Raw genomic sequence first — 19,008 nt, 5'->3', positions numbered from 1 at the left:
TGTACATAGTCCGGTCCGGTCCGAAGACCCGGCCTGGTCCCGAACACTTTAGGGGCTAATTTAGTGTGATTTCATCGGGTCTAGGGCCGGGTAAGGGTCTCAAAGATAGACCCGGTCACTATTTCGGGTCGGGTCCGGGCCATAGCTCGGGTCACCCGAACTCGGCCCGGTGGCCCGATCATCATACACAATTAATATTTTGTATTATTAGTAATGGATGATGATTATTCTTATATAGAATTTAAATATTGTAAACCTTAATATTTTGTGTTATTAGTCATTTATAAGATTATAAGTTAATGTTTTATGTTTAAAATGCATAAGACTTTAGACAAATGCATAATATTGTGTTATTTGTATTGATTTAAATATTTGGTGTTAGACAATATTAGTATTGATTATGGTTACGCTATAATTTTAGAGAAGGGTTGGTTCTTGTTATATTTTTTTAAGTGAATTTTACTATGTGAATTGTGAAATAAAGGTTGGAGATTAGGTGATTTTTACATGCTAAAGACCCGATTTTTACCCGGTTTTCACCCGGCCCGAAGGTGCGTAGGTTTCATCGGGTCTAGGATCGGGTTATGGTCCAAAAATTAGACCCGGTCTATATTTCGGGTCGGGTCTGGGTTAAGCCAAACCCGGTGTGGCCCGGCCCATGTACACCCCTACAAGAGGTGATCGGCCAAAAAGTAAACAAGTTAACTAATTTATAATTATATTTAATTAATTTTATTTATTTTTAATTTATAATATTTGATATTAATTGTTTTTCACCCCAAATTAAAATTTTGAATGATACGTTAGAGAAATAGGGGTGGAAATCACAGAACTTCTAACAATCTCAATTATTAGTATATAAAAAAATTTATAAAATATATAAAAGAACATCCATTTAGTATGAAAAAGAAACATTCTGATACTTAGTAGAAGAAACATCCTAATGCCTAGCATAAGCACCATCCACGTAGAGGTTTTGAATTCATCCAGAGGCATTTGGCTGGTTTTTGATTGATACCCTCTTGGTTCCTAGCATTGTTGATATTTTATTATCAAATATTTTTTTAAAAATATTGGGCCAGCAGGAGGTATAATCCCCAAATATAGCCCAAAAAACATACTTTTTCTTTAGGGCCTTAGCCCCGTTTGTAAACAAAAAAAAAATTGACAAACGTCACTGACAAAATAATGAAAATATCACTCACAAATTATATTTTTTGAAGTTTTTTTAACAACACTTCATTGATGAATTATATTTTTTCACATACATGTAAAACACATCAATTAAGAAATAATTGTGAAAAACACTAAATAACCTCCAATAAAAAAGAAAAACTTAAATAATATCACTCCAAAATCCTGAAATAATATACCTAACTTATTAAAGACTTGAAGTCAAATTTGGTAGACCTATTTTTTCAAGAGTTTTATGATTCATATACTCATATTCTCTCATTTTTTTTAACTTATCATTCATTATTTCATGGTTTTGGATTATACATGAAATTTAAATGATCTGAATCACTTGAATACCACATTTATTTAATTTATTAATACTATCTTAAAAATAAAAAAATAATTGTTAAACCTTTTAACATTGTAATATTTATTTTATATTTTCTATAAAATAAAAAATGGTTCTAGTAAGTAGTAAGAAACAAGAATGAATGGGTGCACCTTTACAATTAATACAGCATCTGCATCTTGTAATGAATCATATCATATGATTTGTTTTCTCTCTCTTCTCTTTTTATGTCGTCGTTCCGCTCATCACTCTCACACCATACCTAACCCAATCACTCACTCTCTCCGTACACACACCTCAGTCGGCGTTTTACTTCCCTTCTCTATCTCCGATCTACGTCACACACAGTTCCGAGATGTATGCAGTTCTTCCATTTCACTTCACTTTACTTTTTAAAAATAGTATATACTTTTTTTTTTTCAAAAAGAATATTTGAGCTTGTTACTTTAAGTCGTAACGACGTTGTTGGTGATGCAGATTGATTAATTGATTTATATAGCTATGGCCAGAAAGATGCTGATCGATGGTGAACCAGCTGCTGCATTGGAAGAAGAGGCGACTGATTTTGACTTCGACTTGTTCGTTATTGGAGCTGGTAGTGGTGGCGTTCGTGCCTCTAGATTCTCCGCCAACTTCGGAGCTAAAGTAACTAATCTCTCATCTTATTTTATTTGATTTACTTTGCGGATTATTATTATTATTATTATTATCAAGTTTATGTTGATTCATATTATGTATATGGAGCAGAAAAGACTCCGTTATTCATTCAGTAAAGCTTCAAGTTTTTGTAAACTTTAATGGTGGTTGGTTTAGAAACACTTAGATTACACTTCATACATAGGTTGTTTCGCACATTTTTAATGTGTATTTTTTTTTTTTGGTGACTATTGGTTACTAATACATAACTTTCAGATAATATTGTGATTATCATTTCTTTCATGTTGCTTTTTGAACTTTCTGATTCCATTTGTGGTTTATTTGTCTTCTCCTGATCACATTCTGAAACTTGTGCTCATTAGGTTGGGATTTGCGAGCTTCCATATCATCCAATTAGCTCAGAAACGATTGGAGGTGTTGGTGGAACGTAAGTTGATTGAAACTTGTACATTTTGGACTATTATCGAATGGAATTAGATAATGGCTGCTTCATTACAGTTCCCACGTAACATTAGTTCTGAAATCAGAAGCTATCTGCTATCATGTTTATGGGCCTTAGCCTGCAGATAGAATAAATTTCCTGTCCTGTTTTTCATCCTCATCGTCCCAGGCTCCCGCCCTGTTTCCCAACAGCCTATCTCTTCAACTACCAAGTATTTCACGAAAATGATTATGGACTTTAATTTTGAAGGTGTGTGATTCGTGGTTGTGTTCCCAAAAAGATTCTGGTCTATGGAGCATCTTTTGGAGGGGATCTTGAGGTAAGGATTTGATCCTTAATTCAATTCAGTACTATATTTAACACACACCTAAGTTGGTTCATATTGATTTTTGTGTCATGATTTGTATTTCTCACGTTGATGATTAAACAAACTCTTTTGTGTCTGATAGGATGCCAGGAATTATGGGTGGGAATTGAGTGAGAAGATTGACTTCAACTGGAAGAAGCTCTTACAAAAGAAGGTATTCAAGATTCTTATATTTATATTAGAAATAATATTTGTTTGTTTAATAGTGTAAAGAATTACTATTTTCTTGCATCAAGCAGTTCATTAGTATCACCAAAAAAGAAGATAGTTATTTGTCTTTTGCATTCATGTTTTGTCAAATTGCAGACAGATGAAATCAATAGGTTAAATGGAATATACAAGCGATTGTTATCCAATGCTGGGGTTAAATTATTTGAAGGTGAGGGAAAGGTAGTGGGCCCACATGAAGTTGAGGTGACACAATTGGATGGCACTAAATTGTCTTATTCGGCAAAACACATACTGATTGCTACTGGTGGTAGGGCCCATCTTCCGGATATTCCAGGAAAGGTAAATTTACTTATTTTGAATCAATATTGTAAACTGATGTTAATGGTGTGATTGCTACAGCCATTACTTGGTTATGAGTATGGTTATGTGATATATCATTGTGTTTTTTGTTTGGGATGCAGGAGTTGGGCATAACATCTGATGAAGCATTAAGTTTAGAGGAATTGCCTAAACGTGTCGTGATTCTTGGAGGAGGGTGTGTTTCTATCTTCTTATATTAGTTTGATTATTTACTATTTCATGGTAATTAACTAATATCCTGTTTACAGCTATATAGCAGTTGAGTTTGCTTCTATATGGCAAGGGATGGGTTCCACAGTCAATCTTGTTTTCAGAAAGGAACTTCCATTGAGGTTTGCCTTTGGCATCCATATTTCATATTTATTTATACATTTATTACTTTGATAGTGTTTTGATTATTGAGAGTTTGAGACAAATAAAATTGCTATTCTATTTGAGGTCATATGTTTACTCATGAATGTGAGAAATCCTTAAGGCAGGGTAATAATAGATATTTCACTGGACCACATATAGTTAACAGGTTGCATTTGTTTTCTTCTTTGTATTATTTTTTACATTTATACTCTTTGTACATTCATACCTGCTGACTAATATTTTGCTGCAGAGGTTTTGATGATGAAATGAGAGCTGTGGTTGCAAGGAATCTTGAGGGAAGGGGAATTAATTTACATCCAAGGACAAACTTGACACAGGTATTTTCATTTCTTTAAAATGTATCAGTTCATTTTCATTTCTTTTCCGCATAGCTAATGCAATAAATTTTATCTTCTAGTTGATTAAAACAGAAGATGGCATTAAAGCTGTTACAGATCATGGTGAGGAGCTGATTGCTGATGTTGTGCTATTTGCCACTGGTAAGCATACAAAGAACTTAAACTTTTTTAAAGTAGTTTTGTTTACTCATGAGTCTGATAGTGTTATTATTGGTATTAGTAATACACCTTCAGGTCCATAGTGTAGTTTAATAGTGGCTTTAAAGTTTAAGCAATCTGCAATAATATCTGTAAGTTTGAACCTTTAAATGGAGTTTTTTCATTTAGTCATCCTGATGAGTTCATTCTTGATGTGTGATAACCTGATCAATTTTAATGGTTGTCGACTTTTAATCTTTAGAGCAGAGCACTCATTTTGATGGTTCAAGTTTGCAGAGAAGTCATGAATAATGCAGAATCTCATGGAATGTTGGCTTTACTCTGCTAATTTTAATATTATTAAGTGTTCTTTGCTGGATGCAGGTAGAGTCCCCAATACTAAGAGGTTAAATTTAGAAGCTGTAGGTGTCGAGCTTGACAGCAATGGAGCAATAAAGGTCTACAACTCCTATGTTAAAATTATTTTCTTGTTTCTGCAATATTGGGCAATGTCTACCAAGATTAAGTTGTTCTCATTTTGTGACCTTGATGAGACATCAAGCTCTTGTGACTGTTTTATACTAAATCATGGTCTTTATAATATGTTTCATAGATTATAGATACCACATGTGACTATTTCTACTAGGTTTATCAAGCTACACATTCCATAATTTGGTTGTCATGTGCATTGAATCCCTACTATTATAGGAGCTCCAAAGGAATTATTAATTATATACTGGAATTACTATGTTTAAATCATGCACGTCCCAAGTAGAAACATTCTTTCGTTTATGTTCCTTTAAGAAGGTAAAGGTAAGTATTGCCTTTTGGCGAGATCTTTGTTTTGTGGAGCAAATTGATTGTAGTTTCAAACACTATGAGATGCTTTTTTGTCAATGGCTTCTTGTTGAATTGGAGAATTAATAAGAGCTGGAGAATAATTTGACACTCAATAGTTCTAAATATTCTGTTTTTATTGTATTTAGGTAAATGAATATTCACGCACTAACATACCAAGCATATGGGCTGTCGGTGATGTAACAGACCGAATGAATCTCACTCCGGTGGCTTTGATGGAAGGAACATGTTTTGCAGTAAGTGTTCCTACGTATAGATATAGTGGATCAGTTTACCTGTTTCTCTTTTTGTTTGGGAGGTGTTGGACTGTTGGTGATGCATTTCTGTTACAAGGATAACACACTTTGTTTGCTTAATCTGGTTATGTTCAGAAAACAGTATTTGGTGCGCAAGAAAGTAAGCCAGACTATAGTAACATCCCCTATGCTGTGTTCAGGTATAGCTTCTTTTGCATAATCTTGTCAACTATTAGTCATTTTGGATTTTTAACTGATTCCAGAACGAACCCTTCTGTTCTCTATATGGTACCTTCTGCTTGTTCGTTGGATTAACACATTCTCATTCTTTTTTGTTTTGCAGCATTCCACCACTTTCTGTAGTTGGCCTCAGTGAGGAGCAGGCAATAGAGCAAGCAAATGGTGATGTGCTAGTTTTCACATCAACCTTCAATCCCATGAAAAATACCATCTCAGGGTATGTGTAATTTATTTCATATTTTACCTGTTGCACATTTACCATATTATGATTGTATTTTATTTGGTATTTGTGAGGAAGAATAATCAGGAATTATGTTGATCTTGTGAAATCTCCTAGCTTCTATAGTCCACAGCTGGGGTCCCCAGTAGTTATATTTGTTCCATCTCTCCTCTATGAACAATTTTGTTAATTGATAATATTTCTGAAACAGGCGACAAGAGAAAACTGTTATGAAGCTTGTTGTTGATGCCGAGACAGACAAAGTTCTCGGAGCATCCATGTGTGGGCCTGATGCGCCAGAAATTATGCAGGTATGCTAATGGATTCGCACCACTAGCTTTGGAATGCATTTAGTGTTTTTTGTGGTCCTATGCATTGTGATTGTGATAATGATGGGGGGCATACTTCAACTATAAGTTACTGCTTTTAATTCATGATATTGATATTGGTTGAGAATAGGGTATTGCTGTTGCATTGAAGTGTGGAGCTACCAAGGCACAGTTTGACAGCACGGTAAAGTTCATTGCTTTCATGATTATTTTTGTTGTTGTTGTTATTATTATTATTCTTATTATTCGGTAATGCTAGGGAGAAAAAAAAAAGGCAGAATTTGCCATATTTAACATTCATTAATTGTTGTAACCATTTTTGGCTAATTTATTTTGGTCACCAAACATTTCCGATTCTTATTATTCACTGTTTTATTTTCATGTCATGCTAATAAATATTGTAATATAATCGCTGATGGGAACACAATGTTCCATTCTCTATAGGTCGGCATACATCCATCTTCTGCAGAAGAATTTGTAACCATGCGTTCAGTTACAAGGACTGTTGCTGCTGCAAAGCCCAGGACAAGTTTGTAAGGAAGTTTTAATGGAAAAGATACTATTTGTTGGATGGTAGTGTAGAACTGCACATCACTGATAGAAGTTAGAACATCAGCTTCCATTTCCCATTCAATTATTTTCCCCCTTCAGCAATTTTCATTTTGCTCAAATAATACTGAAAAAAGCTGTTTAATTAGTCATCAAGGAGTTCAAGAAATGACTAATCTGTATGATTCACTTTCCAAGACTAACCCCCGTCATATATTTTTGATATATTTTATAGTTGGAGGAGTTCAAAACCTATTATAATAATGATGATTTTACAATGACTAGTCAAGTTGTCAATTAGTATACCATGTTATACATTTCTATCATTTATTTGAACGTCATCGTCTAGAAATTAATTAAAACAATTTTAAAACGCCAAGTATAAAATAGAAACTCGTTAACTGTTACGGAAAAACTTGAAAGTTGAAACTTGAAACACATTAAACCTCACCGTACCACATGTTATTATCGATTTGGTTTGAACTCGAGTTATTTCGGTCTGCCGGAACCTTTTTTTGTAAATAACTAATAAATCCACACTAACTGAGAATACTGTTTAGGCCCACAAACGATTCATGTACACAATGTACAAATTACTCAACCTGATATAATCTGAGAAACATCATGTACAGCTACCTAATTTGATCACTACCGACTTCTGACATAAAAGTGAAAATGGTGGCATCCAATTCAGTTACACGGAGGGACTTTACAGGAATGTTGCTGGACCTTCAAGAAGAAAATGCTGTTTCCATGGCTTGTAAGATCGATGACGTATCAAATCTGAAATTCCTGAAGCTCCTGCCAGGCCCTATATCAAGATTTTGAGATTCATTTTCAGGCTTTGTGGGCTGGCTATCCATGAATGTTGAGCTACTCCCTGTAGAACTATGCTTTGCTTTCCACACGCAAATTCCTTAACAAATGTAAAAGGCTTGTCAGCAATCATCTAAGCAACTCACTTTTCAATTCTCAACAAAATCCCAAATTAAATACAATGCAGTGCAACGAATTAAACCATGTGTGTAACCAACTTACTTTTAAGGGGCAAATCAGGCCTTGGAGCCGTAGGAGGTGGATGTGATGAAATCCATGATTTCAATGATCTGCATAAAAGACACCAGTCTTCATAAATTTCACCAACTCCTGGGACATTCACCAAAACTATAGAAAATCACGTGCCGCTGTACTCACACCAAAAAAGGGGACACCATATAAAGCTTGAGGCCAGTGATTCCACGAGATATCACTTCATCACTTGCTGGTTGAAGGTCATCTCCTCCATGCTTATCATTGTCAAAGTCCAAGACCGGGAGCTCCTTCCAGAGGCAGCGCCACCGGTAAGACAGGACGCTGGTGGGTATAGAGTTGTTTTGATCTAGCAACGCGGTTAAATAGCAGCGCACATGTTTTGTGAACATAACCATAAAACAAGCAAACGTTTGGTAGGTTTCCCAGAGAGTAGAGATGCCATCATCCTGCATCATAAATCGATATATTCAAGAGCTTATGCAAATCATAGCATTAAACGGCATATATAAATTTCCAAGGTTGAGGGACCAAAAAAAATTATGCATGAAACAAAGAATTGAAAATACTTGTCATTGTCAATATCAAAGTTAGCAAATCCAAACCACCGATAATGTTCAAGTGCATATTTCATTATTTCTCAAGGAACAGGGCACCAGACAAAATTTATTCATAAGCATGATATTTGGTAAGAAGTATTCACAAGCATCGACAAATATTTCAAGAATTTAGGTGGAACACTGGCCCTAAAATTGACTCAATGTTGTGCAACTTTAATAATATAAAACTCTAAGACTCCAACATGATATCTTGTCAACAGTTTTGATCAACGAACAACAGAGGATAAGGATAGAGATAGTGTGAGTTCATACCATGTTAAATGGGATTTTAATCAAAGAAATTTAACTGACATATTGTAGAGCCCCTCGGTATAGCGGATAAACCCTTGACAATATTGTCCTTTGTCTCTAGGTCTAAATTGGATTTAAGTTGAATTGTCACCGTCTCCAAAACAAGTCCTCCTTGTAAAAGATATGCAATAAATTCACGCTCATCTGCAGCGTCTTGATATTCTATAAACTCAAAATTCTTGAGATGTGATGACACACAACTGGGAACCATGGTTGGTGGTGTTGGTCCATTATAGTCCATGGAGAGGAGATACGGTTCCTGATAACAAAAAACAGCACTTCTCATTAGACTCAGGCAAACAACAAAAAGTAAATAGAGACACTAGATTTAACTTGAAATGCATTCATACCTCCCAATTATAAATTACGAGAGCTTCAAGTACATGACAGCTGTGAAGGAAGTTTAGCAGGAAGTTTGTGTTGAAAAATTGAAAATCAAGCTCTAGATAGAGCAAATAGTGAAATTCTGGAAACTTGAAAGCTGGAGCACCAAATAAGCACTGTGTAGAAGATAACTAGATATTAAATATAATTCCTAATTCAAAATTATAGTTATAAATTGAAATTATCGAGTTATATCAAACATTAAGCTTGAGGAATCATGGGATTATAATAAGCATGTTACCATAGTTGTGTAACGTTTCAATGTCAACAACTCTGTTTCACGAAGTGCCTGGAGAAGCATGGGCACCCAACAGACATGTTCAAAAAATGCACCGTTAATATCAACACGTGACTGACTTTCCTGAATATCAACATGTGCCTCCACCATGTTGGGAAAATGGCTAACCGACATGAGTAGCTCAGAAAACACCGACGTCACTATTTTCAGATGGAGGTATTCAAGAGATGGTGTGTCTATCACACGATGGTTGATCTCATGACACAAGGTAGAGTAATCTTCAAAGGTTAAACTCTTCAATGTCTGAGGCATCTGAATTGTAGGTATATAAACATAACCTTCTGGGCAGACTGAGCTCATGTGCTGTAGAATGAGCTTAAGATTTTCAAGAACAGGGCAGCCAGAAAAAAACTTCTTGTCCACTTCGTCAATTTGCAACTCTAGGTTCTTGAGGGATGGCAGATATACATCTGGAAACTCCGGACCATAATTCAATGAAATATCATGTTTCAAGACAAGGGACGTAAGTGATGTACAAGTGAATATGGCTTTAGGCAAGTTCATTCTAAACATTACGTTTACTTTAAGGCTGAGATATAGTTCCTGAAGACAGGGGCCAATGACGGCATTAAGCGATGTTGAGATGGGATCCACGCTAAAACTTTTGCAAGTGAGGCGGAACTTTTTGATGGGGTACAAATCTGCATTGCGCTGAGCTAGAATAGCATTGACAAAAGAATCTAAGCTGGGATCCCCAGAGGAACAAAAGGGTTCTTCACGTATGTCAAGGACTTGGACATCCTTCCAAACATGGCGCCACCTGCGAGAGAGGCTGCTGGTGGATACAGCTTGTTTTGTTGGGAGGTATGAGAGAATGTCGCAAAGGATAGAGTTCGGTAAGTTACTGATCTTATCCATGTTGATGGATTCGCCTTTTGTCAATTTTGTATCTGGAGAATGGGTTACAATTTAGGGAAAACGAAGGAATCAATTTAACTCTTAGTTGGTTCCACTTAAGGACTAAGATTCTAACCAGTGTAGTGCACAAACACAAAAGTTAAAGCACTTACAAGACAGTGGTTATATGCACAAACATTTAATCAATAATCAGTAAATCAAAATAATAAAATCACAACACAAAACAGTAGCACAGCAAGATCAGAGCAAATCAATAATCAAATAATCGTTCAACAAAAATTAAAAACACAAGAAATATCTAAAAATAAAAAGCCAACATGAAAGTTTGTCATCAATCATCAAAATTTGCAAAAACTCAATCTAAGCATAATTAAATCATAAACCAATGAATCATTAAGAGTTTAAGAGAGTCACAAACTCACAATATAAGCATAATTAAATCATAAAACAGTAAAAAACAAAACAGCAGCACATCACTACCCAAAAAACCAAAGAAAACCACAAAACAGTAAACACAAGGCAGCACATCAACAGTAGCAGCAGCACATCACTATCAGAAAAATTCACAAAATAGTAAACAAAAACAAATTCATCACCAACAGGCAGCAACACATCACAACCCAAAAAAGTCACAAAACAGAAAACACAAAACAGCAGCAGAGAGCTAATCAATAATCATTAATCAGATAATCATTCAATGATTTCTGAACAAAGCATAAAAAATTAAAAAAGATGAAGAACGAGTTAGCTCTGAGTCAATGACTTTCGATCGCAGTGGAAGACGGACGGCGACAAGACGGCGGAAGTTCAAGGTCGTCTTCCTTATTCAACAAAGTTCACAGTTCAGTTCAGTAACTTCAGTTCACAGTTCACAGAAAAATCAAAAATCACAAATCACAGTTCACATCTCACAGAATCGAAAAATTATTCAATTATAGTTAAAGAAAAAATTACCTAGAAGCTAGAAGAAGCCTTCAACAGAGCACGCAAGAGGGAGACACGGAGACAAGGCGCACCTTCGAACGGGCTTCGAACAGGACAGTGGCTGCGGTGGAACAGAGATAGCGCCGGCGGCGGCGTGGCTGCGCGACGGAGGCTTCCACGTTCGCACGGTGGCTGCGCGATGGAAGGGAAGGAAGGTTGCGACGGAAACTGGCGCTGGCGGTGGCTGCGATTTCGACGGCTGAAAGGAAAGCTGGCTGCGCTAAGCTGGCTGAAAGGAACTTGCGACGGTGAGTGACTTCCACGGACCTTGCGACGGCGGCGGTGGCTGGACGGAGGTTGCGCCGGAAGCTCGAGGTGGAGACTGGGAAGTGGGAACTGAGAGCGAGAGGTGAGAGTGGAGGACTGGAGGGGAGGCTCGAGAGTGGGTCTCTGCTGTCTGCGGGTGTCTGGGTTTAGAGGATTCAATTTTGGTTCCAAGTCAAAATGCAGTATTTTTAGGGTAGTGTTTAGTGTTTTTTTTGGTGAATTGAGATTTTTTTGGTGAATTGGTAGTGTTTAGTGTTTGATCTCACCATTTATTATTCTCTTTTTTATTAATTTTTGGTCCTATTTATAAAATTAAATGTGAGAAATCACACTTTATTCTCTCTAGTGAAAAAAAATGGAGAGAATTCATTTCTGTATTTTTAGGGCTTAATTTTAAAAACTGTCCAAGTCACGGTCCAGTTCGACTAATCGATTTTTTATCGGTTCGATAGTCTAATTCCGGTTTTTTGAATTTGACGATTTTACTTTTTGTTTAAATCATGTTTGCTAGGGCTAGAAGTGAGTCAAGCCAGCTCGAACTCGACTCGTTAATAGCTTGATAAGCTGAACTCGTGAGCTGGGGAGCCGAGCTTGAGTTTAGAATTGAACTCATAAATTAAATGAGTCGAGTTTGAGCTTCAGCTCATTAGCTCGTGAATTGGCTTGATTATACATATAATATTAAAAGTATAGATTAAGTAGATAGATAATATATAAAATTTATCTTTTTTCAATATTTTTTTAATATATATAAGTTATCATTTATTGATATAAAATTATAGATTATGTTCCTATTATTTGAGCCCGCTTGTAAACTCTAATCAACTCGTGAGCTTTCGTTGAGTCGAGTTTAAACTTACAAAATATGCTCGATTGTTAATGAGTCGAGTCGTGAGTCAAGCTTAATTTTCGTGAGTCGAGCTTGAACTTAGTCTAGTTCGACTCATCTCGACTCACTTCTAACCCTAGTATTTGCTATCAGTTCTTGGTTCGACCGATCGATTCGAACTGATTTTTAGAACATTGGTTTTGACTGCAGCGGCGGCAGCTGTATTTAAATTTAAAATAATAACGATAAAAGAGAGGGAAAGGAAAACTAGAGAGGAACCGGGCAACTGGCCTGTGATTTGTGATTATTTGACCATTATATATATATAGTTGGGTGAGAACAAGTGAACATTTTTTTTAAATAAATAAAAATATCATGGACAATATACATATTTTTACAAAAATTAGTTATCATTATTGTCAATCATCTTCCCTCTCTACTAAAAATTATTTTATAATTAATTAATTATGCATATTTATGAAAACGTTAATAATCTTGCTTTTATTTAAAAAAAAAAAATATTGACAGTATGGTCAAATAATTAACGTTTTAGTGTTGTCATTTTTGTTTAGTTTTAGTGATTAAGAGTTTTAAAATCTATCCTCTATTTTTTTATTATATTATATTAAAATAAATTTTTTGTATTTGATGATAAAATTGGTATAGTATATTTTTTAATATATTTTTAATTTATTAAATTAAATCAACTATATTATTTATTTATATCAACTAATTAATTCAATTAATTTATTAGATATTAAAATGTCCTATCCAAAACTTCAGGGGTGATCACAATTCACAACACAACTGAATAGTAGTTAGTAGTACTAATAAATTTGTGATCTGAAAAAAAGAAAAAGAAACAGATGTTGGCAGTGTTTGCAAAGGAAGCTGCAAAGCCACCTGAGGAGCTGAGGCTTCCAACAATGGTACAATGATGACCCCAGAAGAAATTGTGGACAAGTTTAAATCTTTGTGGACGGATTCTACTGTTTATAACCTCCCTCATGGAAATTTCATGGCATTGTCTCACCAACACAAGACTCCAACGAAACCCAGGTACATTCAATTCAAGGCTTTTCATTCAGTTTGTTATGTTTATGATTTCTGTATAAACATGTACTCTGATATGGCTTTGTATAGTAAAAGTTGCATCTTGCTAGAAGTTTAAATTTCGGATGCTTAACAATTCCCCTATGAACTATGCTTTGTAGAGTTCAAGAAATGACTAATCTGTATGATTCACGTTCCAAGACTAACCCCCGTCATATATTTTTTATATATTTTGTAGTTGGAGGAGTTCAAAATCTATTACAAAAATAATGATTTTACAATGACTAGTCAAGTTGTCAATTAGTATACCATGTTATACATTTCTATCATAATTTGAACGTCATCGTCTAGAAATTAATTAAAATAATTTTAAAACGCCAAGTATAGAATGGAAACTCGTTAACTGTTGCGGATAAACTTGAAACACACTAAACCTCATCATACCGCTTATTATTATCCATTTGGTTTGAACTTGAGTTATTTCGGTCTGCCGAATTCAGAGTTAATTGTATGATTCATTAAAAATCGGGGAATGTAAACCTATATATTAGAATGATCTTTCTAGTTTAACAGATAAATCCACACTAACTAATTGAGAATACTGTTTAGGCCCACAAACGATTCATGTACACAATGTACAAATTACTCAACCTGATAAATCTGAGAAACATCATGTACAGCTACCTAATTTGATCACTACGGACTTCTGACATAAAAGTGAAAATGGTGGCATCCAATTCAGTTACAGGGAGGGACTTTACAGGAATGTTGCTGGACCTTCAAGAAGAAAATGCTGTTTCCATGGCTTGTAAGATCGTTGCAGTATCAAATCTGAAATTCCTGAAGCTCCTGCCAGGCCCTATATCAATATTTTGAGATTCATTTTCAGGCTTTGTGGGCTGGCTATCCATGAATGTTGAGCTACTCCCTGTAGAACCGTGCTTTGCTTTCCACACGCAAATTCCTTAACAAATGTAAAAGGCTTATCAGCAATCAACTAAGCAACTGACATTTCAATTCTCAACAAAATCTCAAATTAAATACAATGCAGTGCAACGAATTAAACCATGTGTGTAACCAACTTACCTTTAAGGGGCAAATCAGGCCTTGGAGCCATAGGAGGTGGATGTGATGAAATCCATGATTTCAATGATCTGCATAAAAGACACCAGTCTTCATAAATTTCAACAACTCCTGGGACATTCACCAAAACTATCAAAAATCACGTGCCGCTGTACTCACGCCAAAAAAGGGGACACCATATAAAGCTTGAGGCCAGTGATTCCACGAGATATCACTTCATCACTTGCTGGTTGAAGGTCATCAAGCCGGTGCCACGAAATTTCCTACAAACCAACAACAAAAATTTCTCAACAACCAAAATTTCAATCATTAATCACCTACAACTGACCGTGAGAAGTGATAATGTTACAAAGCATATTCAACTCAAGCTTCCGAGAATAAACAATGCAGACCACATATAGATTCATGTAAATAGAAGAACACCAGTACTCAAATACGAAAAGGACAAAATAGCAAATGCATTATAATGAATACAACATAACACTATTAGAAAATGATCCTACCGGAAAGAAAACAAAACTTAAAGGTAACATGAGAAAGCGTCACATACACTGATCTCCTTTTTGGTTTGTGGGGCAAATGCAGTATCATCTTTCACACCAGCAATAATGTAAAGTCGGACTCTCTGTTGTCCAAAAATAATTTCAAGGTATTCTTCCTTTTTAAGAAGTTTTGAGACATCAAAACCTGTTTCTTCCATGACCTGCATTAATAAAAAAACAAATAGCGAAAAGCTATGCTAGACTCATCGGCTAGAGATGCAAAATTAGCTAATGAATAGGTATCTCTCTTTCCTAGACCTACACTTCAAATCAATGTAACACGAGGAAAGAGAGTCATAAATGAAGACAATGGAAGAGACACTCAAAAGAATCACACTTACTTCTCTAATGGCACATGCATGATCTTCTTCATCTTTGCTCTTTTTGCCACGAGGGAAGCTCCAACTTGAACCTTTCCATCCTTTCACTAGCAAGCACTGTCAACAGCAGGCATGTATGTTAATATGACCAGACATACCAATGAATCTAACAGAAATATTTTTCTGGTCCCAAGAAGTTGCATTGAAAAATAAATCAATTCGAAGTTTGAACTAGAGACGTCAATGATAAAATGTAACATGCAGTAGCTAGACCACATGGAATATACTCAGGACATAGTGATAAGTTAGAATTGTGAGTTTCTAACTGAAATACACATAGGTACCTTCTTAAGTAAACAGTAAAAACTAAAACACAGTTTAAGAATTTACTTCCTAGAAAAAAAATATGCAAATAGAATTTTATATTTACTACAGAAAATAAAATCTTCTGCTTCCGTGACCAAGTTCTTGGCTTACTCTTTCAAATGTTTCATCAAGAATTATTGCTCCAGTTACTGGGACTCGAACCTTGTACGAAGTGAAGTCCTTAAATATATCATCTATATGAGCCACATAAGGCTTTAAAACATCACAACTGTTGAACACTGTTTGATATTAAGGAAAACAGTGTCTAGGCTATCATAACTTCAGTAGATTTATATGTTAACAAAACGAACAAGAATGCGAATCCTATATGATACAGTAAACAGAGAGGACCGAAAAAGGACCAGAAATAAAACAATCATAGTCAGGATACTTAAAGAAGTGAACTCCTTGAGATTTAATGACTTGAGAGATGGGTTATTCTCAACAGAATTATCTTCATAAAACCAATGTGCATACTCCACAAGAAACAAGATCCTTTCGAATGATTGAAGGTCTTCCTTTGGCACATTTAACACAAACCGGCTGCAATATACAAAACATAAAAAGGCAATTCATGAAAAAAAAAAAAATAGGAAGACAATAAAGTCTAGATCACATCTTAAAAACAACCCTTTAATGCATAATTAGGCCGTTTTAAAACTGAAAATTTAACAGTTCTACTACCAAGACCAAGCTGAACATTCTTTTTTGAAAATCGGATAGCAGCATAACAACTAAAACCATGTACCACATTCTGAAGCAAAGGGGAAAAAGAAAAAGAAAAAAGAACACTTGAAACGAAAAAGAGCTCCCAAATTTCAAGCATTTTATGGAAAAACAAAAGAGAGCAGTAAACAAAATCGAAAAAATCAGAGAAAAGAAGGAACCTGCAGAGATCGTCGAGGAGTTCTTTGGTTGGAAGACCGTTCTTAGACGAAACACCACTCGCAGTACGATGATGATTCGACATCGCATCCCAAAACCCTAAAATCAAAAGGGAAGAACAAACGAAAAAGAGAAGCTTGTTCAGAAATTGTTGTTGTTGGAAGGACTTGAACTGCAAATTAAAAAGAAACCGGAAATGAGAGGTGATTGAGTGAAGAGAGTTAGTTGCGGTTACTTCTTACCCGAACCGGATTCGATCTCACTTTCAACTTTCAATGTTTCAAATCATTCAATCTATTCTTTGCTTTTTCCTTTCTCCTTTGCCTTTTATATCATGCATCGCGCCATGTGCTATTTTCTCTCTCATATGGTAATTAACTAATTACTAATTAATTTATGTAACATAATGAGATAATATTCAATTTAGTCCCTGAACTTACACGCGAGTCTCAATTTAGTTCCTGAGATTTCAATTTTTTCTATTTAGTCCCTGAAGTTTATAAATGTGCCTCATATTAGTCCTTAAGACCATTTTTAATATAAAAACGTTAATAGAGCGCTGTTGTAGACTATCACATGTTACGTTAAAACTTGTAAAATGATGCAGTTTTGGTTTTGACATTTAAATAGCTCAAAAACGACATCGTATTACTTATTTTGTTAGGTAAAAATTTAATAAACACCATTTAGGATGTTGTTTTTAGGTTATTTGAATGCCAAAACCAAAACGACATCATTTTACAAAGTTTAGTGTGGCATCCGGCTGTCACGACAGTGTTCCGTTAATCGTTTGTACGTTGAAAATTGTTTCAAGGACTAACATGAGTTATGTTTACAAAGTTTGGGGGACTAAATAGAAGCAATTGAAACTTCAAAGACTAAATTGAGACTCGCGTGTAAGTTGAGGGACCAAATTGAGTATTATCTCGTAACATAATAGATACATTAGGAAATGATTTATGGTTTATGATTCTATATTAATATTATTATTAACTATATATATATTGTGTTATAAAAATATTGTACACATTAACAAAAATTTTGACGCAATTATTTGTTATTCTAAAAATTTAACATATGAAAATATGTAATTAAATGACTAATTTTTTCTTCAATGTTGATAGTTTTTATGCATTTTTTAATATCAAATGCACGCATTCTTTTTCCTTTCTTTTTCTTTGATAATATTAAATCTTATATTCATTAATTGTGAAATAAAAATATCGTAATTTTAGTAAGTCAAACTTCTTATGGTATTATTATATTCTTAATAACATAGGAGTCTATAGGTTGACTGGTTGACTTCTTGACCCACAAATTCTCTACCACTATGGGTTTCCAAAATCTAAAAGTCATGTTTAATTTCTTGTCTTTAAGTTATCCAAACCAAGCATGCTTTGGAGGAGAAAATCTTGTGTCCGTGTTAGAATTACAAACCAAGTTTATAGCAACTGTGTATATTCCATAATCTCTGTCCTATTATTACTGTGCTGTATAACTCTTGAGGTAAAACACTTCATTTTGTGCCACAAGACATAATTTGACTGCAAAACTAAGATTTCGTCGTTTAAAATATATAACATCTACACTAAAGTTTACAAGCTTGTGCCTTAAAAGAGTGGAAATGCTTCAATGGATTAAAAAAACAAGCCCTTGAATATATGATATGCAACAACTAGGGACTTCAGTACACATAATTTAAGCAAATATGTATGACTAAAAGCTCTCCTTGATACTTCTATTTGGATGCCAGCGTCCAAAAATTCAAAATAAACGAGGGCGAAGCAGCAAACCAACTCATGAATGCCATGGCTGTTGCTGTCTCAAACCGGCTGCAATGGTTCTGTGAACAATCATTCAGATCATTGCCAATTAGGACTGTGATGCCAGCAGAAGCACAGGCAGCAGAAAATGTGAGTGTTGAAGTAATCTGCAGTAGAATTCATGCGAAATAAATATTAGCTTCACTGATATTATTAAAGCCTACCATGGTCAAATCTTTCTTCGATAACCTATTAACTCAAAGTCAAGGATAATTCTGGGGAGTACAGCTTGTGACAATGGTACACTATCTTACAAGTTTAATTGCAGAAGAAAACTAAGTCCAGCAGCAAAGTCTTACCCCGTCGCCAATAGAGAATAAGCTGGAAACTCTGGAATTTCGGAAGCCGCGCTTTACTAAAATGGCATATACATCAGCAATCGCCAAAGAGAGGCTCCACAAGCATTGAAGGCTGACAGCAGCAACTAGGTAGCTGGCACAGCAAATATATCAAAACTTGTTATAAGGGACCATTATCAGTCCAAATAATCACATTGCAAACACATGAGTAGATATGCAAACAAAGATAACAAATTAGTGGAGTTGCTATACCGTCCCAATCTTTATTTTTT

The 19,008-nt window shown here is 35.0% G+C and overlaps 5 protein-coding genes and 1 long non-coding RNA gene across 10 annotated transcripts; 2 read left to right on the top strand and 4 right to left on the bottom strand.

The window, feature by feature from the left end:
• LOC107645028 (glutathione reductase, cytosolic) lies at window positions 1,692-7,102 on the top strand. Of its 2 annotated transcripts, none has more exons than XM_021103403.1 (17): window positions 1,692-1,882; window positions 2,025-2,170; window positions 2,545-2,609; window positions 2,874-2,943; window positions 3,074-3,145; window positions 3,298-3,501; window positions 3,624-3,697; window positions 3,771-3,854; window positions 4,127-4,214; window positions 4,295-4,376; window positions 4,758-4,831; window positions 5,360-5,467; window positions 5,603-5,667; window positions 5,811-5,924; window positions 6,139-6,238; window positions 6,387-6,440; window positions 6,701-7,102. In XM_021103403.1, the coding sequence occupies exons 2-17, from the start codon at window positions 2,027-2,029 to the stop codon at window positions 6,791-6,793; spliced, it is 1,491 nt and encodes a 496-aa protein (XP_020959062.1). In that variant the 5' UTR covers window positions 1,692-1,882; window positions 2,025-2,026; the 3' UTR covers window positions 6,794-7,102. The 2 variants fall into 2 exon arrangements, with proteins under 2 accessions (XP_020959062.1, XP_016204521.1); XM_016349035.2 differs by having other exon boundaries at window positions 1,693-1,882; window positions 2,003-2,170.
• On the bottom strand, window positions 7,298-8,839 carry LOC110262707 (mRNA-decapping enzyme subunit 2-like). Its single transcript, XM_021103407.1, has 4 exons — window positions 8,707-8,839; window positions 8,000-8,283; window positions 7,844-7,911; window positions 7,298-7,721 (listed from the first exon to the last, which is right to left on the bottom strand). Exons 1-4 carry the CDS (start codon window positions 8,707-8,709, stop codon window positions 7,537-7,539), a joined length of 540 nt encoding a protein of 179 aa, XP_020959066.1. The 5' UTR covers window positions 8,710-8,839; the 3' UTR covers window positions 7,298-7,536.
• LOC110262708 lies at window positions 7,905-15,026 on the top strand. Its single transcript, XR_002347688.1, has 2 exons — window positions 7,905-8,076; window positions 14,738-15,026. It is a non-coding gene; the product is annotated as an uncharacterized LOC110262708 (long non-coding RNA).
• LOC107645025 (FBD-associated F-box protein At5g60610) lies at window positions 8,073-11,790 on the bottom strand. 2 transcript variants are annotated; one of them, XM_021103405.1, is made up of 5 exons: window positions 11,240-11,790; window positions 9,371-10,317; window positions 9,096-9,245; window positions 8,708-9,004; window positions 8,073-8,144 (listed from the first exon to the last, which is right to left on the bottom strand). In XM_021103405.1, exons 2-4 carry the CDS (start codon window positions 10,283-10,285, stop codon window positions 8,723-8,725), a joined length of 1,347 nt encoding a protein of 448 aa, XP_020959064.1. In that variant the 5' UTR covers window positions 10,286-10,317; window positions 11,240-11,790; the 3' UTR covers window positions 8,073-8,144; window positions 8,708-8,722. The 2 variants fall into 2 exon arrangements, with proteins under 2 accessions (XP_020959064.1, XP_020959063.1); XM_021103404.1 differs by lacking the exon at window positions 8,073-8,144 and having other exon boundaries at window positions 8,587-9,004; window positions 11,240-11,789.
• On the bottom strand, window positions 13,933-16,992 carry LOC107645027 (mRNA-decapping enzyme subunit 2). 3 transcript variants are annotated; one of them, XM_016349034.2, is made up of 9 exons: window positions 16,857-16,992; window positions 16,617-16,713; window positions 16,121-16,272; window positions 15,841-15,968; window positions 15,385-15,480; window positions 15,052-15,204; window positions 14,661-14,764; window positions 14,505-14,572; window positions 13,933-14,387 (listed from the first exon to the last, which is right to left on the bottom strand). In XM_016349034.2, the coding sequence occupies exons 2-9, from the start codon at window positions 16,697-16,699 to the stop codon at window positions 14,278-14,280; spliced, it is 894 nt and encodes a 297-aa protein (XP_016204520.1). In that variant the 5' UTR covers window positions 16,700-16,713; window positions 16,857-16,992; the 3' UTR covers window positions 13,933-14,277. The 3 variants fall into 3 exon arrangements, with proteins under 3 accessions (XP_016204520.1, XP_016204518.1, XP_020959065.1); XM_016349032.2 differs by having other exon boundaries at window positions 13,933-14,382; window positions 16,857-16,991; XM_021103406.1 differs by lacking the exon at window positions 16,857-16,992 and having other exon boundaries at window positions 13,933-14,382; window positions 16,617-16,809.
• On the bottom strand, window positions 18,073-18,869 carry LOC107645024 (CASP-like protein 5A1; the record flags this gene model as incomplete). The annotated part of the gene is given in 2 exon segments (XM_016349024.2): window positions 18,073-18,544; window positions 18,737-18,869. Coding segments are annotated over 2 exon segments (325 nt in total), but the record flags the coding sequence as incomplete, so codon positions are not given.

The sequence above is a fragment of the Arachis ipaensis genome, chromosome B05 (genome assembly GCF_000816755.2).
Source record: "Arachis ipaensis cultivar K30076 chromosome B05, Araip1.1, whole genome shotgun sequence".
Lineage (NCBI taxonomy): Eukaryota > Viridiplantae > Streptophyta > Magnoliopsida > Fabales > Fabaceae > Arachis > Arachis ipaensis.
The sequence above is the reverse complement of the archived record's forward strand: the minus strand, read 5'-3'. Positions and strand labels throughout refer to the sequence as shown.

What these genes read in the sequence shown, in the direction of transcription:
- LOC107645025 (XM_021103405.1), bottom strand. Translation starts at nt 10,285, where the DNA reads ATGGATAAGATCAGTAACTTACCGAACTCTATCCTTTGCGACATTCTC. An exon ending in TGAAACGTTACACAACTATG is followed by an intron (nt 9,246 to 9,370) that starts GTAACATGCTTA and finishes TCTTCTACACAG; the next exon opens with TGCTTATTTGGTGCTCCAGC. An exon ending in TCGTAATTTATAATTGGGAG is followed by an intron (nt 9,005 to 9,095) that starts GTATGAATGCAT and finishes TTTTGTTATCAG; the next exon opens with GAACCGTATCTCCTCTCCAT.
- LOC107645027 (XM_016349032.2), bottom strand. Translation starts at nt 16,699, where the DNA reads ATGTCGAATCATCATCGTACTGCGAGTGGTGTTTCGTCTAAGAACGGT. An exon ending in TTGATGAAACATTTGAAAGA is followed by an intron (nt 15,481 to 15,840) that starts GTAAGCCAAGAA and finishes TGCTGTTGACAG; the next exon opens with TGCTTGCTAGTGAAAGGATG. An exon ending in ATGCATGTGCCATTAGAGAA is followed by an intron (nt 15,205 to 15,384) that starts GTAAGTGTGATT and finishes TTATTAATGCAG; the next exon opens with GTCATGGAAGAAACAGGTTT.
- LOC107645028 (XM_021103403.1), top strand. Translation starts at nt 2,027, where the DNA reads ATGGCCAGAAAGATGCTGATCGATGGTGAACCAGCTGCTGCATTGGAA. An exon ending in AGAAGCTCTTACAAAAGAAG is followed by an intron (nt 3,146 to 3,297) that starts GTATTCAAGATT and finishes GTCAAATTGCAG; the next exon opens with ACAGATGAAATCAATAGGTT. An exon ending in ATGCGCCAGAAATTATGCAG is followed by an intron (nt 6,239 to 6,386) that starts GTATGCTAATGG and finishes GGTTGAGAATAG; the next exon opens with GGTATTGCTGTTGCATTGAA.
- LOC110262707 (XM_021103407.1), bottom strand. An exon ending in ATGGTGTCCCCTTTTTTGGT is followed by an intron (nt 7,912 to 7,999) that starts GTGAGTACAGCG and finishes TCTTTTATGCAG; the next exon opens with ATCATTGAAATCATGGATTT. An exon ending in GCCTGATTTGCCCCTTAAAA is followed by an intron (nt 7,722 to 7,843) that starts GTAAGTTGGTTA and finishes ACATTTGTTAAG; the next exon opens with GAATTTGCGTGTGGAAAGCA.